This window comes from Thermobia domestica, chromosome 5 (assembly GCF_964235325.1).
Source record: "Thermobia domestica chromosome 5, izTheDome1.hap1.1, whole genome shotgun sequence".
NCBI lineage: Eukaryota > Metazoa > Arthropoda > Insecta > Zygentoma > Lepismatidae > Thermobia > Thermobia domestica.
The window spans coordinates 177,543,083-177,570,522 of record NC_137458.1 but is presented as its reverse complement, the minus strand read 5'-3'; the positions used below and the strand labels follow the sequence as shown (position 1 = coordinate 177,570,522).

Here is a 27,440-nt window from a genome sequence, read left to right as displayed (position 1 = left end):
GGGCTTTTATTAACCATGTGTTTGTAGAGCGTCCTGTCTTTCAGAAAATAGTAACGATCGCCCATAATGGTAGTCGCTACGATGCACAGTGCGTCGACCAATGGACAAAAATGAGAAAAGAAACAATTTTCTTCGGACTTGCAAATAGCACTGAATGAAGCATAAATGATTCACGAGACAGAAATCCTTAGCCACAAACTGATGTCAACCCGTCATCCTGCAGAGGGCGCACGCAAAGTTACCACTTTAGACTGACCCGAGTCGAGATGACACTCTTACAGATAACAATTAGCATGCACAACTACTATATTAGACCGACCTGAGTCATTATCTCCACAGCGATTGCATTGGTGTTTCAGACCAAAGCAAAAGGTGAGACTTTTTGTCACTAGTGGGAAGTTATAGCACAGGTACATTCTTTCCTTTACGAAGAACGATTGGTAATCATTTTTTACTGGTATATTTGGAATATTTCAAAAAAGCCTAAACATGTCTTGAGATCTCTGCAGGAATATCTTCCTTTAATGATTTCCTTTGGAATCAGCAATAGTGTGTGTGCAAGTGTCCGCAATATTGATTGTAATTAGTGAAATTGCGAAGGAAGATGCCATGAAAAACAAGGACATTTTTGAAAGATGGAGAACAACCACCAGTACTAGTCGGAAGAAAGCGGAAACTATGCAGACTATTTGTAGTCGTTATAAACTTGAAGACGCCGCGGAAGATGTGTACAACAGTTTAGAAAAATTTAGTAATTTATTAATATGACCTTGAGCAAAAAAAATGGAGGATGTCGCAACAGAGTTTGGTCAGTTTTCCTAGCTAAAAATAAAGAGTGGATTCATCGTGCATGTACATTTCCGGACTATGTCTCAGCAGTGATAACTGCTCGGTATCAGCAACGTGAAAACCGATGTAGGCGGCTGACGGGTCAGTCTCTATTCGAAGTAGAACCAGTAAACAGTTCGGAGAGTGTTCAGTGAAAACAAAGAAGAGGCGCTTAGATCTTGTAGCGAATAAATCGGCAGAGGAGCTTGCCTTCGTTTTCAAAGAAGCAACAGCGAAATTAAATACACCAAGAAATGACGAATAGTCCAAAGGATTGCCCGTTATGCGGAAGAAGCTTTAGAAGCTCTCCACAAAGTCTTCCGTCACACTAGGCTACATCTTATACGGAAAACGTCTCTCTTCAATAATATTTAGACTTGACGAAGCATATGCTTATTCTATCTGACCCTATTGTCTCTTCCAAGATAAAGATTCACGCAAAGAAAAAGAGGACAGATACAGATCTAGAAAGTTATTTCAAAACTGATGCTGTCCAGCTTCATAAATTCTATAGCTATGGAATTTGATAATTTAGGCAGTGATGGTACTGACTGATCTAAAAAAAATTAGAACTGTTTCAGTCATTTCATGCACTGCTCTTCATTATATTTAGTGTTATATAGTTTTGAGTCGTATGGGTTCGTGTTTACGAGTGCCGTAAACAGTAAGGGCCTTATGCAGAGTCGTTTTGACGTATGTTTAGCGTCATGCTAAAAGAATGACTACTACAGGAAACATATGTTAGTCGAACTCTTTAGTATGGGACTAATCACACGTCAGAACTACTCTGCATAAGGCTTTAAATGTCTTACGTAGTTTCTTTACGTCCACGACCGGGATATTATTTTCTATATAAGTACAGTTGTCAAGTTCGATAACTTCAAGAACAACTTTGCTTCAGTCTAAGTGAGCAAAGAACGCCCTGCGACACAATAAACATGTGATAAAAACTTCAGTATGATTTGTTTTATTTTTGTCCATTACTTCCATATGCTCGACGCACTGTGCGATGGCCTTTTCTGCCTTAGAACTCTAATAGAAAACCAACATATTGTTCCTAGTGTTCTTATCCAGGGTCAGAAGATTTTTAATATCAGCATAAGTAATCGTATCTTTTTCGTGATTTTTTCTTTTCCTTGGCGTTAAACTATCCAAATTATCGAAAACATTAGGACTTAGACAAAATTTAAAGAAGGGGAATTTCCCACATTTGTTTAATACTGAAGAGAATCAAAATTATGTCGGTCCCTACCTTCCGCTTGAGTACTATAACTCTGAGGCGCGAAACACGAAAGAAAGAAAACAACTGGAAGTCTTGCAACAAGAACGTGCGGTAAGTGGCGAAGAGTTTAACCTGCAGAAGAATATGCTGGCTTATTGTGAAAATGATATTAGAATTCTAACAGAAGCGGCCATCAAATTTACCGATATCATCGAAGATAAAACGAAGGGTTTCCAATGTTTCATCGCTTCATCCATCGTTGCAAGTCTTGCGATGCGGTCATATCATACCTTGCACTTACCGGAGAATACTATCCTGCTATTCCCGCTTTGGATTTTCATCGTAAGACCAAGTATAAAACTAAAGCTATGCAATGGCTTATGTACATGCAAGACCAATTAGGGATAGAAATCCAGCATGCTAGGAGAGGTGGGGAAAAGTTTATTGGTAAGTACAAGGTCGATGGATGGTACGAAGGACTCCACGCTGGCTTCGACTTTTACGGGTGCAATTTCCAATCCTGTAGACTTTGTTTCCCTTTACCGTGACGCCGCTCTGCACGATGCTCAAGACTCGTACAATACGATGGAAAAACGATATGACCAAACCATGCGGCACCGTAGGTACCTGAAATGTATAGGTGTAAACCTATACGAAATATGGGAATGTTTTTGGGACAATAACGTCAAGGCGGATAAGATAATACAAAGGTTTGTTAAAGAATGTTGTACTTATCTGCCTGATTTTCTTATTCCTAAGAACTGTTGCAACGGTATTGGCACGGACGTCTTTCGATCCTACGTCAATTTTGCGACTGATGAGCGAATCGCCTATGCCGATGAAACAAGTCTATAGCCATGGGTGATGGTACGTAGACTTATGCCGGTTAAATCACCTAAGATTCATAGGAGGTCGGACTTTCCAGATTTGGGAAGTATTCACGGTGTAGTAAAATGCACCATCTTGCCACCAAAAGATCTTACGTTGCGGGAGGTCGATTACTCTTCGGACTTTGCCGCACATGCATGGAAAAAGAAAACACTAGCGATTGTACCCATAGTGATGCTGATTGTGCTCTCACAGGAACATTTTGTACTCCATTCTTACACCTTGCTCTTCGTAAAGATTATAAAATTATCGATATATATGAGATATTTGAATTTAAACTCTTAGATCGTGAAGAGGGGAATTCAGGTGGGCGGTTCGGGTCTTATGTGAATTCCTTCCTTCAGATGAACCAGGAAGCCTCTGGTTTTCAAGCTTACTGTACCACTGAAGAAGACAAACAAAAATATATCGAAGAATATGCCCACGAGGGCATACGATTACATTATGACAACATTAGGATGAGCCCGGGATTGAGGCAATGTACGAAATTATATCTCAATTCATTGTATGGAAAGTGGGGGCAACGCACAGGTATGTCACAGAGTGTAATCGTTAGTGATGGGGTCACGTTTTCTTAGGTATTTAACTACGGCAAGATATGAAATTGAAAGTGTGCTGCCAATTGATAGTGACCATCTGACCATCTCATTCTCACGTACAGAGACATTGAAACTGAAAACGTCCCGTTAGAATTTTCCAATGTAATACTAGCCGCATTTATTACTTCGTGGGCTAGACTAAGACTGTACCAACTAATGACAACTGTAGGACCAGGCAGAACAATCTACTGTGACACTGAATGTATCATGTACCTACAGAAAAAAGATCTGATAAATTAAATTCCAGAAGGTTGGGGGTTTACAACCTTTATCGGCTTAGGCACCAAAAAGTAGGCTATGAGGCTAACAAATGCCCAAGGGTATGCTCGGCATATATTCAAAATTAGGCGAATAACAATAAATGATAGGACCTCTCAGAAAATTAACTTTGAGAGTTTCTATAAATTAGTATCTGGACAATTTGAGTCCACTGTAATAAAAAATGCAAATAGCATCGTGCGTAGACCAGGGTTCTGTATATTTGGCTGTAAAGAGTCAAAGATACACCGTGAGGTCAACAGAAAACGACAACGTTTTGACGAACTTGACGTGACTGACGATGAACCTATCCGAAAACGTGCATGTTACCAGCCCTTACGGTTATAGGCCCACGAATGAATGAATGTGACTTGTATGAATGCCTCTTTTCATGCATAAATCCTTCAAATTTATTTATTCTTAATTTATCTCTATTTTTCCTAATTTTTTAAAAAAATATTTTTTAATTTATTCTCTTTTTTGTTGTATCGTATGCAATGCATGCTCATTTATTTATTGGATCATTTGCTGTCCAAACTAATTTATTTATTTATTTATTGGATCGCTTCCTATGGTAGCTCGGTGTTCAATGTGTGAGTGTGAGTGTGAGTGTGTGTGTATATAAAGCAAAGTCTATTGTATGCATTCATTCGACTACAAAATGTTAAAGTTTCAACATCCTTCTACTATTTTAATCGGTGGTCCTTCAAGTGCTGGTAAACTTGTTTTGTAAATCGTTTACTTAATGAACGTGATCAAATATAAAGTTTAATGATATTGTTTGGTATTATGACGCAGTAATACCAAAATTAGATGCAAATGCAAAAATACATTTTGTAGAGGGAATACCTGACATGAATAATTTTTAAATTGAAGAAAATTAATTATTAATACTTGATGATTCAATGTCAGAAACAAATGGTGATGTTGCTAATTCATTTACAAAGTATGCACATCATAAAAATTTGACTTAATATTTATTATTCAAAATGTATTTCCAACAGGAAAACATGCACGTTATATTAGTTTAAATGCACATTATATTATAGTATTTAAAAATCCACGTGATAAAATACAAATATAATATTTAGCAAGGCAAATTATACGGTATAGTAAAGAAATCGTGAATGTGTTCGAAGAAGTAACACGCGAGCCTCACACTTATTTATTATTTGACTTGACACAGAAAACAAACGATGCATTGAGAATACGAACAAATATTTTTCCCAATGAAATCATGTATGTGTACGGTAACGTAAAAGACATGCATACAAATTTTTTTGTTTAGTCTGCATCAAGCTGTTGAAGGTGAAACAACACATCAACACGCTCCTTGCTCTGTGCAAATGCAAAAATACAAAACGAAAACTAATTTTACAAAATGCTTCAGGGGATTTAATAGGAACAATTTCTCAAGTACCTAAAAACGCAATAAAAGGAAGCATCCCTTTAAATTCTCATCAGAAGCAACATTTACGTAGACAGAAAGATCTTACGTGCTCTATATCAGCAGCGTACTGCATTGAGAAAAAGAAGAAGTTGTTACTACTAAAAGGCGGTGCGCTTCTACCGTTAATCTTGGGACCACTTCTTGCAGCAGTAGGAAGTAGTATTTTTAGTCGTTAAGTATGTCAGAATTACGTAAAATGATTTTAGTTCCTGATTTTAGTTCATGAAATTCAATCGAATTTTAAATTCATAGATTCACATCAGTCACGTTTAAAAGAAGAAATGAATAACATTTTAAGACACCGTGATCTTAGTGTACAACAAAAGCGAAAATTATATCAACAAGCTTTGCATCGTTATTTACAGTATATATCTTCACGTAAACTTATTACTTTACCTGCCATTCAAGGAGAAGAAGAAGGAGGAGAAAAATCCTCATCGTCAACTTTCAAATATGATAACAACACTTTTATTTTACTATTTGTATCAGACATTTTACAATCAGTACCGAAAAAACTTCGTAGGGAAACAAATCTATTATTAAAACAATAGCATGTTCATATATTATAGATTTAGTAAATGATGTTGTTTGTAGAAGAAAATATTAAAAAATCCTATAGGTATTCATGAATTTAAAAATTTATTAGAAGATCTTAATGTTCCTAAAGAATTAATTGGTACATTTATTAGTACACCAGCATCAGAAGTGAACGGCAGTAATAGTAGACAACGTATTCGTAAAGTAAGAAAATCACCTAGTCCTGCAGTAGTAGCTAATTTATTTAAACATTGGAAAGAACATAGCATGTAAAAATGACAAAATTATCAAAAAATATATTATGGTTATTCAAATCCTGATTCTTTATCAAGCATACAAACAGTAAAACGTAAAACAAAGATATCTAAAAAGAAAATTAAGAAATGGTTAGCTTCTCAAAATGCTTATACATTCCATGTACCAGCTCGTAAAGTTTCTGAACGTAAAAAGTATTATTTTAGCGCACCAAATGAACATTACAAATGTATTTAGTAGATATGCAAAATATTGCAAAGTATAATAATAATTATAAGTATATCTTATGTTGTATTGTTATTTTTCACGTTATGCATGTTGTGTTCCGTTGAAAACAAAGAAAGGTCGTGAAATGGTAAAATCAATAACACAATTTTTAAAAATTTCAATTTGTCCGTTTTTAACGTACAAACAGATTTAGGTGGTGAATTTTATAATCGTCAAGTAAAACAATTGTTTAAAGAATATGAATTTAATCATTATAGTGTTCATTCCGAAACTAAATGCGCGTTAGCAGAACGTTTTAGAAGCACATTAAAAGAATGATTGTATCGTTATTTTACTTCAAAGAATACTTATCGTTATATTAATGTATTAGATCAAATTTTAAATAATTATAATCATTCATATCATTCAAGTATTAAAATAACACCTGCACAAGTAAATGATTCCAATGTATATCAAGTGTGGGAAACATTATACGGAAAGAAAATGAATAAAAATAATATAACTTCTAAATTTAGTACGGGTGATTATGTTCGTGCTAGTAAGTATAAACATATATTAGAAAAAGGATATTTATTTAAATGGTCACAAAAAATAATTATTGTTGATAAATGTATTAAATCAGGTCCTGTTACTTATAAATTAAAAGATTGGAATGATGAAATTAAAGGAATATTTTATGAAACAGAATTTCAAAAAGTAATTATAAATTCAAAGAAAACCTCCCTCATTGAAAAAGCATTGAAACGTAAAAATGGGTGGATGTATGTAAAATGGTTAGGATATCCATCAAGTATGAATTCGTTGATTAGATCAGATTCCGTTCAGTCTGCAAAAGGAATTCAAACTTTACACAGGACCTTTACGTTACTCTTCCATCAAATGCAAGTAGTAATTCTTTTGATAATAATACTACATCATCATTTCGAGTTAAATTAGCACAACCCATTGATTTAAGTGATGGGGAATGGGATGTCGCATTGATACAAATTAATATTCCGTGGAGTTTTTATAATGTTGGCTTAAATGAAGAAATTATAATTACTACTGTAATCGATGAAAAAGTTGAACGTCATCATCTTCAAATAACACTGGAATATTATTCATCTATTGAATCTATTCTACAGTTGATTCTTGAAAACGTTCGTATGTTACATTATTTACAGAATAAAGATCAAATTTTTATTAAACATTCCTTAAAATTAGAAGATCAATGTATGATTGGTATTACACAAGGATTACAACATATTTTTCGGTTTATTAATGAAAATACACTTGATATTAAAATGTATACACAAATGTATAAATGATAATAATTGTAAAGATGAGTGCAAGACGCGTTACTCATCATTGTGGACGTGAAATACCATATTTTTCAGGACCTGTACATCAAAGGGGACATGGGATATGTAGTTTCTTGAAAGGATCATTTCGTTTTGCTTTACCGTTTCTTAAAGAAGGTGCAAAATCTGTAGGACGTCAGGCAGTACAAACGGGTATACAAGTAGCGGGTGATGCATTAGAAAATCGTCCATTTAAAGAATCTGTTCGTGCGCGTGTAAAAGAAGCTGGTGATAGTTTGAAGACAAAAGCCATTAATAAAGTCGGGCGGTCGCTATCTGGTAACGGGAAGAGATGATCACGTAAGAGGAAGGTTCCTGCAATTTTAAAGTTTGGACCACCAACAAAACGTAACCATATAAACGATATCTTTTCATAATGGCGCTCCTAAATTCAAATAGTTTTGAATATTGTACCAATCAATTTCATTTCTTTTCTATTCCAATGACGCAGCTATTGAAGCAACTATAAATGCTGAATATAGTCCTATTTCTACATTAACCTTACAAGGACATATTGAATTTGTTATTCCTGGAGAAACAGAGGAATTTATTCCTGCATAGACATCCTGCATATCTATATCTTTATGTACGTTGTAAAATTACAAATCTGATGGTACAACTTTAACTCAAGATGACACTGATGGACCGGTAAATAGTTTCTTACATTAATTATTTAGTCAAATAGATATTTCGTTATAAATTAATTAGTTCTTCATCAGGATCTTATCCTTATCGTGCATATATTGAAACATTATTAAATTATTCTTATGATGCTTCTGAAACACGTTTAGCATGTGCCATGTGGCATAAAGATACTGCGAAACTTTTTAATAAATTAGATAATATAAATGCTGGTTTTCAAAAACGTGCTAATAAAGTGAAAAATAGTAAATCTTTTGAACTGTATGAACGTCTTCATACTGATATTGTAAGTTTAGATCGTATGTTTCCTAACAACGTAAGTTAACGTAAAAAATTACACAATAGTAAAGATAATTTTTGCTTAATGTCTTCTGAAAATACAAGTTATAAAGTTGCACTTGATGAAGTTATTTTTCATGTACGATGCATTGATGTAGCTGCAGATTTAGCTATGCAATTAAATACGCGAATGGTGTCGGAAACGTCCAGGTTATCTCTGGCAAGAGTGGAGACAAGATCTTATACTATACTTGCACAAGCAAACTCTTACAACATTGATAATCTCATTTTGGTTAATGTTCCTAAAGGCCTGGTAATTGGTTTCATCTCCAACACAGCCTTCAATGGGAAATCACGTCTTAATCCCTATGAATTTCGAAACTTTAGCGTTCACAAACTGCAATTACAAGTCGGCTCAAAATCATTTCATACCAACCCCCTCACCCTTGATTTTAATAACGATTTATACCTTCTTAGTTACTATACTTTGATTTCGGGTACTGGTATACATTATCAAAATTATTCACATACTGTTACTCTTGATGAAAATCCAAACGGATATCCTCTGTATGCTTTTATTCTTTCTCCAACAGGAACTTTATATGACAACACATGGCATCTAGTACGCGATTCCCCTGTAAATTTAAAAGTGTCATTTTCAGGAACTTTAACAGAACCTGTTACATGGATTGTGTATGCACAATTGATTCCTTAGCACAAGTAGACAAAGATAGAAATATTTATACTGATAACACTTTCTAATTTATTCAGTAGAGTACGATGAGGGTTGTTGTACACTTCTCTGCCTATCACGATAATGATGGCGAATTTATTATAAAGGAGTTAGCCATTGTAAATCCTGTCGTTCCCTTTCTGCAAAATTGGATGTTTAAACCACCATTTCCTTTAAATAAGTTAGCTGAGCCGATCATAACTACAAACTAGTATTTAGCTGAGAATATCAGAGACTCATAGTCAACGACCTTTTGCCAACATTATGGAAGACCATGGATTCCACCGCGGTACAACTTGGTGGGTCGCGAAGCGAATAAGATATCAATCAGGTGCAAGTTGCACCTCTACTAGGGATTTGAATTGACGTCCGCTAAGGTGATTGTCCAATGAATGAAAAATGTAATTATTGGACAGCGCAATGTCTGCAGATTATGGCGGATGCAATAGGATTTACCATCCAATTGGTGTCCCCGGTCATCCTAGCCAGTGGAGCTTAGCGTTGTTCAGTAATAGGAGGACCCCCTTTCCAGTTTAGAAGTGCCGTCTCCAGAGTTTTGAGTTTTTGTTGAACACGGCTCAACTGCTGACAGTACACACTTGCATTGATGCTCTGACCAGCTGGTAGCAGTTCCCGATGCATGAAGCCGCGAGCAGTCCATCAAACACACAGAAGGACCTTCTTCTGGTGCAGTGCTGGTTTCGACTGCTTTGGAACCGGTTTTTGGGATTCTAATCAATGACGACGGCGCAGTTTAACTTCGTACAGGACTCACCGCTTATTACATGTCAATACCCTGTTAAGAAATGGCTTCTTCCTCAGGCGAGGCAGAAAAGTAGCAGAGGTGTCTACTCGCGTAGCCGTCTCACTTGTTAAACCACCGCTGTACTGTCCAGTGGTCACGACACCCCCACCAAAGACCTGGCATGTCTTCCGCCCCGCTGCAACGGCATTTAACCCCAGCTTGATCTCGTACATCATACACGCTCTTATGGCGCTCTGTGGAGGCCTCATGTCCACCCTGTCCTTGCGCAAGTTCACGGTGTAACTGAACAGCCACAACTAGGTACTATGTTGAATATACCCACACCAACAACTGTTTTTTCCTAATCTCCATTCGCAATCAAGTCACGGTGTGAGGGCTAATTGAACAAAGATCTCCACAAAATGCGGCAGAACTTTCCTGGTTAACTTTATATAATACAAAATTCTTAGTTAAATTTTCAATTAAAACTTTGCACCACAAAACTGGCCTCCAAATTTTAAAATAGCCCTTCTTCGCTTATTAGAATGATACAATTTTTTTCTGGTTGGTACAAAATATGTTCAAAATAGAACAAAGTTCTGAGCTAGTTAAAAATTCAAAATTTCAAAATGATGCTTAAGGAGCCCATATTAAAGCAACTTCCAAGTACTAGTAGTAATACTAATATTAGTAATGGTAATTCTATAAGGTTTTACCATTTGCACACTGGTGAATAATAAGAACATATTAAATAAAGTTCAAGTTGGTAAAATTTAATGTTTGAAGGGCTTGCTAGTATAGAGACCTACCTGTATAGAGACTTGCTTGTGTAGAGACAATAAAAGAAGAAAACGAGTCATGAAAGGGGAAAGAAGATAATTTAAATTACACTCTTAGAAATGAAAATTTTAACAAAGTTGTATAAATTTAGAGGAAAAATTGACTTGAGGGAAGGGAGAAATACAGACAGGCATAGAAACCTTAAAGAAAAAATTAATTTTAAATTCTGGGTTGCTCCTTAGTATCATAAATTGGTGAAACCTAAACCATATATAGAAAGTAGTGTTATATTATGATACAGGAAACAACAGAGAGTAACACATGAATGGATGAGCAAAAAAATAGATGATTTGCACCGACGCAAAAATTTACACATAAAGTACCGCGACTCATATTCGTCTCAGTAATATTACAGAAAGGGTGAAATCATTCTTAAAAGTATCTGACCACTACGGACAGGAATGCATGGACTACAATGTACTCTTGTATGTTGAATTTAGTAAATTATAATGAGAAACGACAAGGAGAAACTTTTTCAACTTATTTTTACAATATCAGAGCCTAATACTTCCTAATTGGCAAAATTTTAATATAGGTAAATTATGATGAGTAAGGATTAGGGGAAATATTTCAATTTATTTTTGCAATATGAGAGGCTAATGTCATTTCTTGTCGATGATAGGGAACATTAGACGACATAACCTCGCGGCTAAACTGAAGAATGAAATTAGCGTTCGAAGGACGTTAGAGGACATAAGTCACATTGGCTGCTATGCGAATTTCGTGGTCACTGCTTTTTTCCATAACCTTTTATAAAATTGCCTACTATCTAGATTATGTCGAATGCAGGAAGTCACTGCTTTTCAATGCCCTCATACCAAATATGAAAGCAGAATCCCTACATGTTTCGTCGTTTACGAGCTACACCCGTTTGAATATTTGACCTTTCACCTCGCGGTACTTTTTACTGCCCTTGTACCTTATATTTAATCTTTGAACTCTGATCTGTTTAAAGTGTGTTGAAGAAAGGCTTTTTAAAATTATTTTGTAGAAGTTAAAACAAAGAGAACATAGTTTTCAATAATGGCTCTATAACCCTTGCTATGTTAAATAGGAGTTGAAAAATAATTTCGCACTTATTTATTTGTAATTTCTGCTATGTTACATAAAGGTCATTAGAAGGGTCATAGTTTCTCATGTATAATTTCTGCTTTGATATGGAAGGTACGCTGCTATGTTAAATAGGGTTGGAAAGAAATGGGTCGCAAAAGAGAACACAAACGTCTCTCACGTCACGCCACCCCACGACAATATTCGCCTTTTCTTGTATATATAATCTCTGCTATGTTAAACATGGTTAGATGAGGGTGTCGAACTGAAACTGCAAACATAATTTTAATATATGGCACCATTATACATTGTTAAATATTTAACCTTTGACCTCGAAGTTTTAGCCTTTGTAGTATGTAATAACCAATGTCCCATTGCTAGATGCAGAAAAGAAACTTTTAGTATGTTGTACCGTTCACAGGTTATACATGGTGAAAAATTTGTCCTTTGACCTCGAGGACACAATGTGTTCGAAAACTCCTACATACCGAGTTCCATTGAAATTTGTTAAAATGTTTTAAAAGACAGTATCCCACATAAACTATAAGACGTTAGAAAAACCAAATATAATATCCATGTTCAGCATATTTAAAAACCACAACACACCAAGTTTCATGCAAATCATTTAATTTTTTTTATTAAAGGTCTATCCTACATAAATTATAAGACATAGGTAAAAACAAATATAATATTCCAATCCCTATGTAACATAGCAGCAGGCAGCATAGTAAAAACCACAAGCTGGGAATGTGGCTGCTCGCCGTGAAACAGAAAAACGCAAGAAGTACAGCACTTTACTCGACAGATATAATTTTGTCGCTATAGCTATCGAATAAGGTGATTCATGGGGTCCCGAAGGCTTTAACTTTATAAAAGAAGTCGGTCACCGCATTTATTTATCGTCAGGAGACGCTAGAACAACCTCTTTTCTACTACAAGGCATCAGTATGGCAGTACAAAGAAGGAACATCGCGTCAGTTTTGGGAACGCTACCTTCTGGTAAGGAACTGGAGAGCTTTTTTCTGTAATCATCTCGGCGAAAGTTTGAAAGTGCTGTTGCAAAGCTTATTACAATAATGTATATTATTTGATAATTATATTTTTGTTAAAGTTTGTGTGTGTTTACAGATACTAATTAATGTACTGCATGTATGATGCAAAATGTGTGTGACCAGAGCACCAGAGTAAGTTATTATGCATGACATGACGGTAATTTGGGGGATGCAATCTGAGGTATTACATTAGGGTGGGTCGTTTTGCCACTTTTTTTTTCGGAACGAAATGTAATATCTGGCAAAAGTGGCCCACCCACATGGACATTACAGGTGTAGATTTTTTCTCAATTCGGAAAATATCTTCTGTGAAAACTATTGTCTCAAACTTTAAAAATTTCACTGAAAATTACAAAAAAAATACCAAAATTGTTCATTATTTTTGTCATGTTAAAGTAAACATATTTTTGGGTTTATACATGCCAGATGCTATGAAAACTGACATTCATGTCACAAAATGCCAATTATATGCCCCTGTGGTGGGATAGGTGTGCCTCCTCTGGGACCGAAAAGAGGACAAATTCAGTACAATTAAGCGTTTCTACAGCTATTTTGTCCTTGTCTTTTCCTTCGACTGGTGCTTCATAGCGGTAGCAGAGCGTTGTTATTTTAAACCATGACACTCCCACCCCTCCAGCTCACAATACCACATCGCTCTTCTCCAGTCCCGATCTGTCTAACTCAACGTCGCAGTCAGGAACGAGTTGGATACGCTTCGAATTGGGCGCCATTTCTCAAGTGCTATATTTTGTTACTGTTGCCTTCAGCTTATATGAATTAGCCGTTACAGATAATAGTTTGCTAACCACTATTTTCACAAAAAATACGCCAGTTACTTCTTGATCTAAGAGGTCCCAGAATTGGTCGCATCGAGTCAGTTGATTTAGCAGTAACAAAACAAATGATGAGAAGGGCTTAACGTTTGTGTAAAGGGGGTAGACATGAGTTTCCTTTCCCAGTCACCTGCTTCAAATGACAGCCAAAACTTTAGTGACAATGAAGCACACCTTGAAGACAAAACAGAGGATAGCTCTTCTGAGGAAGAAACCAAACCCAGAGACGGAACATCTAAACCGAAGCTAGATTTGACTGAAACTGTTATGTTGCTCAGAGATACAATTTAAGCGAATTGGCTGGGCATATATAACACCAACTGTACTTCAGGCAGCTTTAAAGGCTGGAATTATAACATCTCAACAATCTAGCGACATAACATCTGCTTTAATTGTGGGCAGAAGCAAAATAAGTCGTGCGAAACTTAAAGTTGCTCGGAATCTAAAAGAAAGTTCTAGAAATGATGATTCCATTAAAACCTCTACTTTGATGATCGAAGGGATGACACTAAAACACACACAGGCATCATTAGAGAAGAGCATTTATCGTTGGTCACGTGACACCATCCTCTGGCTCTGCACATGACAAGTCCATGGCTATTTTCAAATACATCATCAACCAACGCAAAGTTGGCTTTGATGAAGTTGAGGTTCTTGGGTGTGATGGAACGAACACTAACACTGGTTGGAAGGGAGGTATTCTTCGAAAATTAGAGGAACTAACAGGATAACCTATGCAATGGGCTATTTGTTTCTTGCATTTTAATGAACTGCCGTTCTGAGCTCTCTTCACGTATATTGAAGGCGCTTATTCAAGTTCTACTCTTACACAGGTCCCATAGGCTCAATAGTATCTGACTGTGAAAAGCTTCCAGTGGTGCCATTCAAACCAATAAAATTTGGCTTACCTCATCATAGTCCAGAAGAGCTCAGAAAACTCAGTAAAGGCCTGAGATACTTGTTCCAGATATCTCAAGCCATTATGACATTCATACTTACAGTCTATGTGGTTATGCAATATCGTGTCAGAACAGTCTTCCATTGCTGATGGTCCTCGTCACGTCTTTGAGACCATTCATAAGTGTAGGTACTTACCAAGGGAATACCAGGCTGTAATCCGTTCATCCATTCAGACGAATGCATTCTTCGCAATCCCAGAGAATGTTCTTGCCATGATGACTGATGGTCAACTTGCTTGTCCGACAAGATATATTACACAAGATTCTTAGTGCTCGAGAACACGAAGCAGGGAATCTTCATAACTCCATTAGATATAACATCATTCCTAGTCTGAATTTTGAGGCGAAAGATTACACTGAAATGATATTTTGGGAAAGCACTGATGTTTCAATAACTGTACCACCAGTTCTAAGGACGGTATCAAACAAACAGCTCATGGACAAACTTTCAGTTCCTGACAACACTGTGCCAGAATGGTCTTTCACCGTCTATCCGTGCCACACTGAAGCACTGAAGCAGCCGATTTTCCGATTCTTTTAAAAATCTATACTCGTAATGTCCATGTGGGTGGGCCACTTTTGCCAGATATTGCATTTCGTTTCGAAAAAAAAGTGGTAAAACACTGCACCCTAGTATTACATTAATGCAACTAACTTTCCAAACAAAATACTCTGAAATGAATATATTAATAATATCAGGATGTGCCATAAATATTCATGATCAGCATGTTCAAAAACCAAATTCCATAGAAATGGGTTACATTTTTTATAAAAGGGTGTATCCCACATAAACTAATATACCGGCTATATACCGAGTTTCATGCAAGTCCTGTGTAAAACATGTGTTGTTAAAAAGAACGAGGTCTCATGCCCGTCAAAACCTTTTTGCTATGTTTAATAGGGGTTGAAAAATGTGTCGTAAAAGAAAACATTGGACGGTAAATAGAGGGTTGAGGGTTGAGAAAAGGTGTTATCGTCTTATGTGTTCGTAATCTCTGGTATTTTAATTAGGAGTTACAAAAATGCCGTAGCTAGACTCTTTGTAATCTTTACTATGTTAAAGAGTGGTTAAAATGGTACTTGTAGTGTTTGGTAACCTAATTTATACTATGTTCATTAGTGGTTAAAATTGAAAATATGTTTGCAGCACTCTTTTATTTGTAAATACAGGGTTGAAAAATATGCTTCTGTGTGTAAGAAGTTGAAAAAATAGTTATAACCTTACTTGCATATTGGAATATGTGTTCGTGTTCTGCTGTTATGCTGTAACCTAGACTATGTGTAATTCCTGCTAGTCACAGTCTTTTGTATGTAAGCTCTACTATATTACATAGGAGATGAAAAATGGTCGTAGAAGAGAACGAGTTTTACCTTACCTGGACGATACATTTTAGGGATTGAAAATATGCCGTAGCCTGCTGCTATGTTACATCGGGATTGAAATATGTGTTTATAATCTCTACTATGTTAAATAGGGGTTATAAAACAGTGCTTGTAGCCTTTGGTAACCGACGTTTTAGGGGTTTGGATATGTGTTTGTAATCTCTGCTGTTAAATAGGCGTTATAAAAGAATGTTTGTAGCCTTTGGTAACCTAAGTTTTACTATGTTAAATAAAAGTTGAAAATATATTTTCATACTCTTTTACTTGTAAATACGATGTATTTCCTTTTACGAAATTCTATGTGTAAGGGGTTGAAAAAGTAGTCATATCCTTTCTTGTGTAAGCTCTACTATGTTACATAGGGGTTGAAATATGTGTATCTCTACTATGTTAAATAGATATCAAAATATGTCACACTCTTTTATCAACATATAAAGAAAAGGGTCATAAAAGAACGAATAATACGAGGGAGTCATTTTACCATACGTGAACGATACTCGTGGCACCGCATTGGAATATGTGTTTGTTCTCTTTTCAGCCTTTTGTGCAGTTTAAATCTTCTAAACTGTGTGTAATTTCTGCTACGTTAAATAGGGGTTATAATATGTGTTCGTAGCCTAGACTGTAATTTCTGCTATGATAAATAGATGTTAAAAAGGAGTCATAGCCTTTCGTGTGTAAAATCTACTATAATATATAGGGGTTGAAAATGTGCTTATTCCCTTTAACGAACGTTTGCTTTAAGGGGTTGAAAAAGTAAGGATTGGGAAATTCTGCATATGGCCATAGCCCATCTAGAGAGTGTGTAATATCTACTATGTTAAATATAGGTTGAAAAAATGTGCCATAGTGTTATGTGTTTGTAATCTCTGTTATGTTAAATAGGGTTGAAAAGGGGGTCATAAAAGAGAACAAGTGCACCCCTAAGGGTTGAAAATTTATAGTCTCTACTATATTCAATAGGGGTTTGAAAATGTGTCATACTCTTTTAGCAGCAAAGAAAAAGGGGGCGTAAAAGAGAACAAAAAGTTACTAGATGTGGTTACCAAACAATCACTAAATATCCGATAAAAACTGCCCGAGATCAGTACTTTTTGCACTACTAGTTTTGAATCAAAATTTAAAAGTAGAATAAGCAGTGTGAAATTGGCCACCAAATGTGTCCTATAAATGTTTCTTTTAGCTTTCCCAAACATATATTTTTTTAAAGACAATCGAACAAATCATCTTCAAAAATTCTATTTCATAAATACATGTTTGTTTTTCGAAACAAACTTCTTTCTTTCAAAATAATCAACAACAAACGTATATCAAACACATTATTTCGGTTTTCAATCGAAATTTCTAAGTGGAGGAACGAGGGTAAATTTGGCTGCATTCCAACTTCATTTTGTAAATACCTCTTTGTGTTTTTCGAAACATTGACGTTCTTTTCTTTAAAACAATCAATAAGAAATGAAAAACAAATGATTACCCGTACTTTTAGTTTCGAATCGATATTTCAAAATTTGTGATGGCGGGGCAGGGGGAAACTTCACACAGGTGGAATCGGTTAGACATAAAGTGTATAAAAGTAGTTTTTGAATTCACAGGTTGATGGTGGGGATTTTTCCCTGACAAAAATGTATCGCCACCTGGAGAAAAAGTTTCAAAACTTTACTCCTAGATTTTTTTCGAATAGTCATGAAGACAGAATAAGCTAAGTTTTAATTATGTGCAGCAAAATTAAGAGATAACACATTTGAGTTATAACAGTTTACGGAGCATCTCTTTTCTCAACGTTTTTGTAGCAGTTATAACCACACACTTTGTTTTAGAAATATTTTCCTAATTATGCGCAAAAGACATGAATAGGGAATATTTTCCTAATCATGCAAATTTTGCAAAATTAAAATAGACTCGAAGGAGGTGAACAAGTCATCAAATATTTAAGTCTGTAATTCCTAGAAAAGCCTCCCTGTCAGGTGCTCAGTGCCTCATAGCAGTTAAAGGGGCAAAAGATATGATAAGGGGCACAAGTTAAGGGGATCTTATATCTAGTCTCTTAGGTTTCTAACTCTTTATTTGATAACACGTAAATTTTAATATGGTAATTTCTAACAAGGTAATGAAGGTAATGACTTGAAATTTTTAATAGAAATACAGAAGACTCATATAAATGATTTATATGGTTCTTCTGTATTTCTATTAAAAATTTCAAGTCATTACCTGCATACGTTACATGCGTTGATTAATTGCAATATGTTCTTCAGTAAATTTGGTAACAAAGAATAAAAAGTATGCTGTAAAGGAGAGTGAAGGAACTACTGACCATCTGTTTGCTTGTTAGCTGCTTTTAAAAGGACGATCTTATCAGAAAAATCATGTTATGATTGTCACTTCTCAGTGGTTAGAATGTCCTGAACTGGAAGAGCCCAAAACCACTTCTTTCTTTCTTTCACGGTTTGTTTGTTTCTTCCACCCTCTATAGTCACAAGAAGAAAACTTGTTTGGGTGAGCATTTTGAATTAGCAGCGTAAAAGCAAAAAGTAAAGGACAGAATTATACCACAGACGGATTAAAGAGAGGGCGGTCGCACCCTTCAAGAACATTTCAACTCTGAATGATCGGAGTAAGAAACGAGAAATTTCGTAATCTAATAAGAAAAGTTTGTTGAAGTGTCCAGATCAAAACGCATTTGAAGTGTCACAGCACTGTACTCCCCTCCCAACTCCCTTCTGAAGGGATTTACGGGGATTTAGGAGTTAGATTTCTGCATGTCGGCATCTATGGTCATGTTAGCGCGTCACGTATGAGGGATGACGTCCCTCGGTGATCACACGGGAAGGGAAGAAGGAAAGAATTGGCTAAGGAAGGAAGCGGCCGGGATCTATATATCAGGTACCACCCCGGCATTTGAATGGTGTGAATGTGGAAAACTCAGGGAAATCTTATTCCTGGCTGTCCTGAAAAGGCTTTTTACACTTTTTCGACCGAGTGCCCCCACCGGGAATCGAACATGGAACCGCTTCGAGGGAGTTCTCGTTGAGGATGGTTTCCCTCTTCTTTTGTTTCTCTGTTTCATATTTAGCCTTTCAGTTATACTTACACTTTCACTATCCTGTCTTGATCTTGACCATCCCACTCGTACAGCACCATAACAAATTCCGGTGAGGCCTTAGGCGAGAAAGGTTTAAGAGTCCTTCCTTCCCCGTTTTCTAAATTCCTAATTACAATAAAATTTATCGAAATCAATTAATATCAACGATGTTATTGGTACTATAGGAAAGAAAGGCTTATACACATTCATTATTGCAACCATAAAACAAACTCGCCGCCTGTCGCCTATGCTAGCGACCTAATAACTACGAATAGACGAAAAGTTAGTTTGAGGCCTTATGTACTTTTTTCTGTAAATAAATCCGAATTTTAATTGTTTCTAGTGTTGCATCGACAAAAGCGAGTGCCAATTCGTTTGAGGCTCCTCGGTCTTTGCGAAGTCCCTAAAGATGCAAGGCCATGGGCAGTTGCCCACCACCTGAGACGCCTCTGCACCAGCATACATTCCTTCCTCGTCCACAAAATCTCCTCCCCATCCGCATTGTCAATAATAGTGAATTTGTTCCTCGTGTATTTGCTCATTATTGTAAGAGAAGTTCAAACCAGAACTTTAAAATTTGTTCGTTTCCTTGGGTGACGTGAGTAATGCGAATTAAGAAAGATACACGTAATATACATATCAATTTGAATAGACCTCTTACGTAATGTTAATTTACAAATGATAAACTTACACAAATATTTCGAGCATCTGCAATTTAATGTGAAATAGTGGTGAGTAAGCCAGAAGGGGCGTGCACTATTCAGTTAGACAAAGAACTCATATGTGGCTTGAAAACTACTACTATTTATACCAGCGTTTCCCAACATTTTTCAACTTGCGGCACACTACGTTTGTTACTTGGATTCTCGCGGCACACTTAAAATGTAAATGTAAAACACAGTGATTTTTTTCTGTGATTATTGATCTCTTTCTCACAGAGAAGAAAGCTCGAACACTGGTTTTTTCCCCTGTGGTAAATCATTATGCTTATTTTTCATTCTAATTTAAAAATAAAAAACAATTGCAATGAAATATTGGTCTCAAGTTTTTAAAAATACGCTTTCTTTTTTAAAAAATATATCCAACCTTTTACTAAGAAGGAAGATCACTAAATAACGAACGAACAAACAAATCTCTTTTACTTTTAAAACACAAATGTAGGTAATTTGTCGAAAGGATTGAATGATATTTTAAATTTTCAAGTTGCAGCAATAAAAAAGCAATAATGGTCATAACAATGACAACAAATACTTTTTTTTCAATATTAGAAATGTAGAGAACAGTAGCATAGTATGAAACTTAAAATTGTAGATTTATAATAGAGGTTCATAGTAATGTGAAATATAAATATATATTTTCCCCTACGTTTTACAATTTGATTGCTATAAAATTAATAATCTTGTTTCGATTCCTCGCGGCACACCAGCGGCCCATTCACGGCACACCAGTGTGCCGCGGCACACCGGTTGGGAAACGCTGATTTATACCAATATTGAATTAGACCATTTTGTAAAAAGTAAAGTAACTATAGTTGGAAATAATGTGTGTATATTTTTATAGGAGGAAACCCGAAAAGACATCCTCGGTGACAATAATAATAATAATAATAATAATAATAATAATAATAATAATAATAATAATAATAATAATAATAATAATAATAATAATAATAATAATAATAATAATATAATATAATATAATAATAATCTTCATCACCTCAACCATAGGTTGGTGGGAAGTTTATAGCTTTTCTCTCCCTTGGGAGAACTATTTTATAATTTAATAAGATATCTTCTTCATAACTGCATCTAGATATTCTATCCTTGGTCGGCCCGCGGTGGCTCAGTGGTAGAGCGTTCACCTCTAATGCACGGGGCCCTTGGTTCGATCTCAGCTCGTGGCAAGTGAACTTTGTGGTGGACAAACACTTTGTATATGGGTTTTCTCGGGGGTCTCCCGTTTTCTGCCACTTTTTACATTCCACCATTTTCTTCATTTCTGATCATCAACACCTCTTTTAACCTAGCCGGCATAATCGTGGGACGTAAAACTTAAAGATTGTTCTATCCTTGGTCCTCCGTTTCCTGGTTTTCCTTCTACCTTTCCCTGAAAATGCAAAAAGCCTTTTCAGCCAGCCATCCTGAGTGAGGTTTTTCTGGGTTTCCCTCATTCAAATGCCGTGGTGGTACTTGGTATATAGATCCCAGGCCGCTTCCTTCCTTACCCAATTCTTCCCTTCTTCCCTTCCCGTGTGATCACCGAGGGACGTCATCCTTCATACGTGACGCGCTAACATGAACATAGATGCCGACATCCAGAAATCTAACTCCTAAGTCCCCGCAGAACTCCTTCGGAAGGGGATTGGGAGGAAAGTGGAGGCGAGTACTTGAAATGCGTTTTGATCTGGACATTTCAACAAACTTTTCTTATTAAATTACGCAATTTCTTGTTTCTTACTTCGATTATTCAAACAGTTGAAATGTTCTCGAAGGTTGCGACCGCCCCTCCCTTTAATTCATTCGTGGTATCATTCTGTCCTTTACTTTTTGCTTTTACTCTGCTAATTCAAAATTCTCACCCAAACAAGTTTTCTTCTTGTAACTGTAGGGGGTGGAAGAAACAAACAAACCGTGAAAGAAAGAAGTGGTTTTGGGCTTTTCCAGTCCAGGACATTCTAACCACTGAGAAGTGAGAATCACAACATGATTTTTCTTGTAAGATCGTCCTTTTAAAAGCAGTTAACAAGCAAACAGATGGTCAGCAATTCCTTCTCTCTCCTTTACAGCATACTTTTTATTTTCTGTTGTCAAACTTAGTGAAAAACATATTGCAATTAATCTAAGGCATCTAACGTAAATTGGAGATCATGGTTGGATTTGTATGGGTCTTCTGTATTTCTATTAAAAAATTCAAGTCATTACCTGCAATACCTTGTTAGAAATTACCATATTAAAATTTACATGTTATCAAATGGAGAGTTAGAAACCTAAGCGAAGAAGTATAAGATCCTCTAAAGGAATGCTAAACCGCTTTACATTCAGTTCTTGTATGCGTGCTTATTATAATTGTCATTATGTCCCTTCACTCTAGGTTCCTACCAGCCCGGTATAATAATATTGCATGTTACTACTACTACTACTACTACTACTACTACTACTACTACTACTACTACTGCTACTACTACTACTAATAATAATAATAATACATAATAATAATAATACATAATAATAAAAATTGTGGTGGTAGTGAATATATTAGGAACGTTTATTATTAGTAGTAGTAACGTTGAGTAAATGGAGAGGGAGGGTTATCTACTTATATCGCTTTCTGATCTAGAGTCAAGTCACATGGAAACGATCTACCCAATTTATACCATTTCTCAAGATTTTTAAATGTGTAGGAGAAATGGATTCCTTACTCCATTGGATGTTCTTTCCCGACGACTCATAAGTATCGCAGTCCTTCAGTTTGTTAACCGCTGTTACACTCTCTTATTTTTTCCTTGTGTTTCATAGCGTTTGTTACTTTTTAAGCTTGTAAGCATAAAAATCCGTATATGACACTATTTGGGATATATATGTTCGATTTGCTCTTACTGATATCTCCCTCTAATAAAAGCAAACACAACCAAAATTCGTGGAGTAAAGTACGAGTATATATGAGATTTTTGGTTCAGTTGGACAGCAATATAGAAGGAGGAAGGAAAATGAGGAATTAGAAAGCAATCATATGATTCCAACAGTGAAACGTTGTGGAATTATGTAATAATTTGAGGTGCATACTGGTAAATCGGGGTAGGGAGAAGGTAAAGTAGATCACCATGGAAAAGAGAAGATGTGTTTATAGATGATCAAGTGCATCAGCATGAATACCTATATATTCTTCGCGACAATTTTCAAAATACTGCAGGCTATGGATAAAAAATATTGTTATGTTTTAACAGGGCAGTGATCCGAAGCATATAGGAGCGGAAGTGCGATTGTAGCTTTTATACAATTGTCAGAAGAAGCTTCAAATTCTCCTAAGTTATCGAACCTAAACCCAATCGAGCATCTATAAGAAATCATTGACAGAAATAGGCGGAGAATTATTTGCAACCAAAGCAGAGTTATGAAAAACAATTCACAAATTAACGGAAACTTATGGACAAAGTCAATACGAACCTAGTACAAAACATGAAGCGTGTGTGAGCATTAATTATGCAAAACGAACACGCTATCAAATTTTGAAGTGAGAAACCGAATATTGAAGAAAGGTTATCGTCAGCGTCAAATGGTGAAATACAGTATTTTTCTGCTAATTTCGCTAAATGCAAAAGATCTTTCAGTTATTTCTGTACTTTAGTCTCGATTATTGTTTTGACTAATATCAGATGCTTTTTGCTTAATTATATGTGGGATAAGAGCCATTAAGCGCGTGCTGCAGAAAAGGTTAATATTAAAGTCAGGAACGACTGTACATAAATTAGTATCTCGGTAACGTAGACAATATTACTGATTTTTAAATAGTGGATTCTCTAATCCTCGATCTCACCCTATTCCTTCTTTCCGGCTCCATGATTTCGAGATTGTGTGTACCATCTTTTCGTAAACTACAGAGCAAAAGAACTGGGAACTCTATTCTTTAGTTATCAGCCTAGTGGTTAACCTGCCTCTGCTGTGCATACTATAGTCTGCTTTGGATCTGAACATTTCTTTCTTGTAGACGCAATTCATGTAAAAGTTAATACTACAAACTCCAATAAAACTAAAAAGAAAGAAATGTTCACATTTTATTTATTATTTATCCCCAAAATGCAATTTATGAAAAAATGTAGTATTTACGTGTAGTATACATGAAATTCGTAAGTTATGGGAAGACTTAGATTTTTGATAACTATGGGCACTAGAATTTCAACCTTATAATATCTTCTAATATGCTCTTTAATACATTATAGAAAAGAGAATTAAATCATTTTATTAGAATTTCACTTGCTTAACAGAATTGCGTTTTAGAATTTTATATAGAAAATTAAAATGTATAGTTTCGTGTTTTATTGTTTCTAGTTTAAACAATGTAGTACAACATTAATTTTTAATATTTTTTTTCTTTTAGTTTTGGGAAGTAATATCTGACGAACATGGGCTTGATCCAACGGGATCCTTTCGTGGTGAATCCATTTTACAGGAAAGGATTTACGTGTACTTCAATGAAACAGGTAAAAACAAATTTGTTCCACGATCAGTTTTCGTCGATCTCGAACCTGGTTCTGTAGATAATATTCGAGCTGGTCCTTATGGCCAAACGTACAAACCAGACTGTTTTGTCTCGTCAAATGCCGGAGCTGGAAACAACTGGGCAAAAGGATTTTATACAGACGGAGCCGGAATAATACACTCTGTGTTAGATGTAGTGAGAAAGCAAGTCGAAGCGTGTGATTGCTTACAAGGATTTCAGCTGACACATTCTCTTGGTGGTGGTACAGGATCTGGTTTGGGGTCATTGATTCTTACTGAATTGTGTGATTTATATCCAGACCGTATATTAAACACATTTTCTGTTTTCCCATCGCCAAGGGTATCTGATACTGTAGTAGAACCTTATAATGCCATACTAACAATAGAAAAGTTATTGAAATATAGTCATGAAACAGTTTGTATTGATAACGAGGCATTATATGAAATTTGTAATAGAAATCTTCGACTTCCGTTACCAACTTACCCAGACCTAAACCATATTATCTCGCTTGTAATGTCTGGAGTCACTACTTGTCTTCGATTTCCAGGTCAGCTGAATGCTGATCTTCGCAAACTTGCTGTTAATATGATACCATTTCCTCATCTCCATTTCTTCATGCCTGGCTTTGCGCCTCTTTTTCCTCCTGATAGTCCTCGACTACGTCATCTTACAGTTGGAAAACTTTTGAAACAAGTATTTTACGCAAAAAACATGATGTGCGCCTGTGATCCACGACAGGGGCGATACTTGACAGCAGCGGTAATTTTTAGAGGGAAAGTATCAGTACGAGAAGTAGACGACCGTATGTTCAGATACCAAGACAAAAACAGTATTTATTTTGTCGAATGGATTCCAAATAACGTAAAAACTGCATGTTGTGACATTCCACCTCGAGGATTTAAATTGGCTACTACATTTATTGGAAATTCTACAGCTATTCAGGAAATATTTAAAAGGACACAAGAGCAATATGCTTCTATGTACAAGAGACAAGCTTTTGTGCATTGGTATGCAAATGAAGGAATGGACATTACAGAATTCGAAGATGCGGACGAAGCTGTGAAAGACATTGTATCAGAATATCAACAGTATCAAGAATCCACAACAAGAGAACAAGACGTACTGGACGAAGAAACTGAAAATGCATGATCTGTTTTTAAAATACGCATAGGGTTTGTTGTTACTATATGTTAAAAAAATAGCAAATTTAAATGTTACTCTGTCTCTTTCAAAAAGATTAATTTTATTTCTAGAAAAGGAATCAATTCTGTAAAAGTTGAAATATTAATTAGGTGTTTTTCTTAGTAGTACACAAAACATGTTGACAGATGAAAAAGCTTTCCTGAACAGCAATGAACGGAAACAGCATAGGGCAATTTCTTTGTTTAAATTAAAGCGACTTCATGATAGATTATTATCAAATGAAAAATTACATTATATGAATTGTTCTATAAGCTTTCGCTTTCTCCTGTAATCTCTTGATACTACTAATGCATCCTTATATGACGTTCATGGTGGGATTTTATATATTTTTCATTGAAGAAAAGCCGTATTAGCTGAGGTATTAGGTATTGTAATGGAGGTCTACAATTTTCATGCGCATTGCATGATGACTAAAAATGATTACTGTTTTACAAAGCCGCGTTCTTGTAACAATTTCTCACACAAAAATTAAAATATATGCACTTTCTTCCACTGAAAATGCTTAGGCGTAGGGTAAATTTTGACATTCACAAACGAACATGTTCACATCGATCCTATGAATGGCATAGGCAGTTCGTTGTCATACATTCGGAAAATCTTCCGGAATACTATTGCTTTGTGAACCTAGTGTGTACGAAACTTGACTTGCACAGCAGCAACAGAATTGTCTTTCAGAACTTCTTCTCTATTTGTGTCTTTACCTTGTATTTACGGCTCTTTCCAGCCGCACATATCATACAAAATCAAATTTTCGCGTGCGTTAATAGCACACTACTTTATTTCAATACACCGGAAAAGCATACTTTGGTAAACCGTAAAGACATTTTTCCATCATCGTCTCGGTTCTGACAAGTAAATGATTGCTTTTCATGTAGTTTTGTGTTGTGGAAACAAATATAACTTTGTTTTTTACTAATAGTTATGAATATTTAATAACGCTTTTACTAAGATTTTCTCAACATAATAATTGATAGAAAGATCATACTAAATATTACCGAAACAAGTGAATTTTGATGATGCAAGAATTATTATATAACACATAGTTATTGTTAAAATCGTTAAAAATAGATGAAAGTGTGGTAAGGGAAATCTATTTTAAATTTATTTACAATTAACTGTAATACATAAAAATATATTAAAGGTGGTCTTTATACTTACAGCTTGGATATAAATCATATCATTCTCAGATTTATTTTGAAACTTAATAATACCTGTTCCTGCTGTAATTACAGTGTTTGTTTAATAGTGTACATTAATTATGTACTATACTATTGTAAAGTACTTTTGCATAAAGAGGTATTAATGATTCAAGATTCTATTCTAAGCTTTCTTTCAAAAACAAATAAAAATTTAATAACCATTAAACAACATAATATTTTTTGTAGATTTTTAAATCATGGACCTAAGCCACTTAAGATCAGTTGATCAATTGATATTTATGATGACCTACATAAGCACGTAGAAATGTACGGTAATAAAATTATCAGCATGTTTTTCCAGTTTAGAAATATTATGTTTTCAAGTGGCGTATATCAAGTGAATGGTGAATGATATTCTACTACTCATGCGTATGCAGGTCGTACAATTGTGCCTGGAATGCACAGTTGTATGGTGTCCTATAATTTGCAAGCTTCTTGTGTTTTATCAACACTCACATTTCTTATTGAACACAGTAGCTTGATATTTTGAACATATAGTCGTCATTTTAGCAGAAGTCACTAACTCTCATTTCACAGTTTTGAAATTTGAAATCTTTGAGTTTCACATCCCACGCTTATGCTGGCTAGGCTAAAGGAGACGGTGATGATGAGAAATGAATG

At 35.4% G+C, this 27,440-nt stretch overlaps 1 protein-coding gene across 1 annotated transcript in view; it reads left to right on the top strand.

Annotated features, from left to right (window-relative positions):
* Nucleotides 1-26,973, top strand: part of LOC145685331 (tubulin beta-2 chain-like) — a 58,428-nt gene extending 31,455 nt beyond the window's left edge. Inside the window, exon 3 of the mRNA XM_081757707.1 lies at nt 24,295-26,973. Coding sequence (XP_081613833.1) covers nt 24,295-25,566 — 1,272 coding nt within the window. The 3' untranslated portion in view covers nt 25,567-26,973. The remainder of the gene's footprint in view (nt 1-24,294) is intronic.
* The last annotated feature ends 467 nt before the right edge of the window (nt 26,974-27,440 follow it).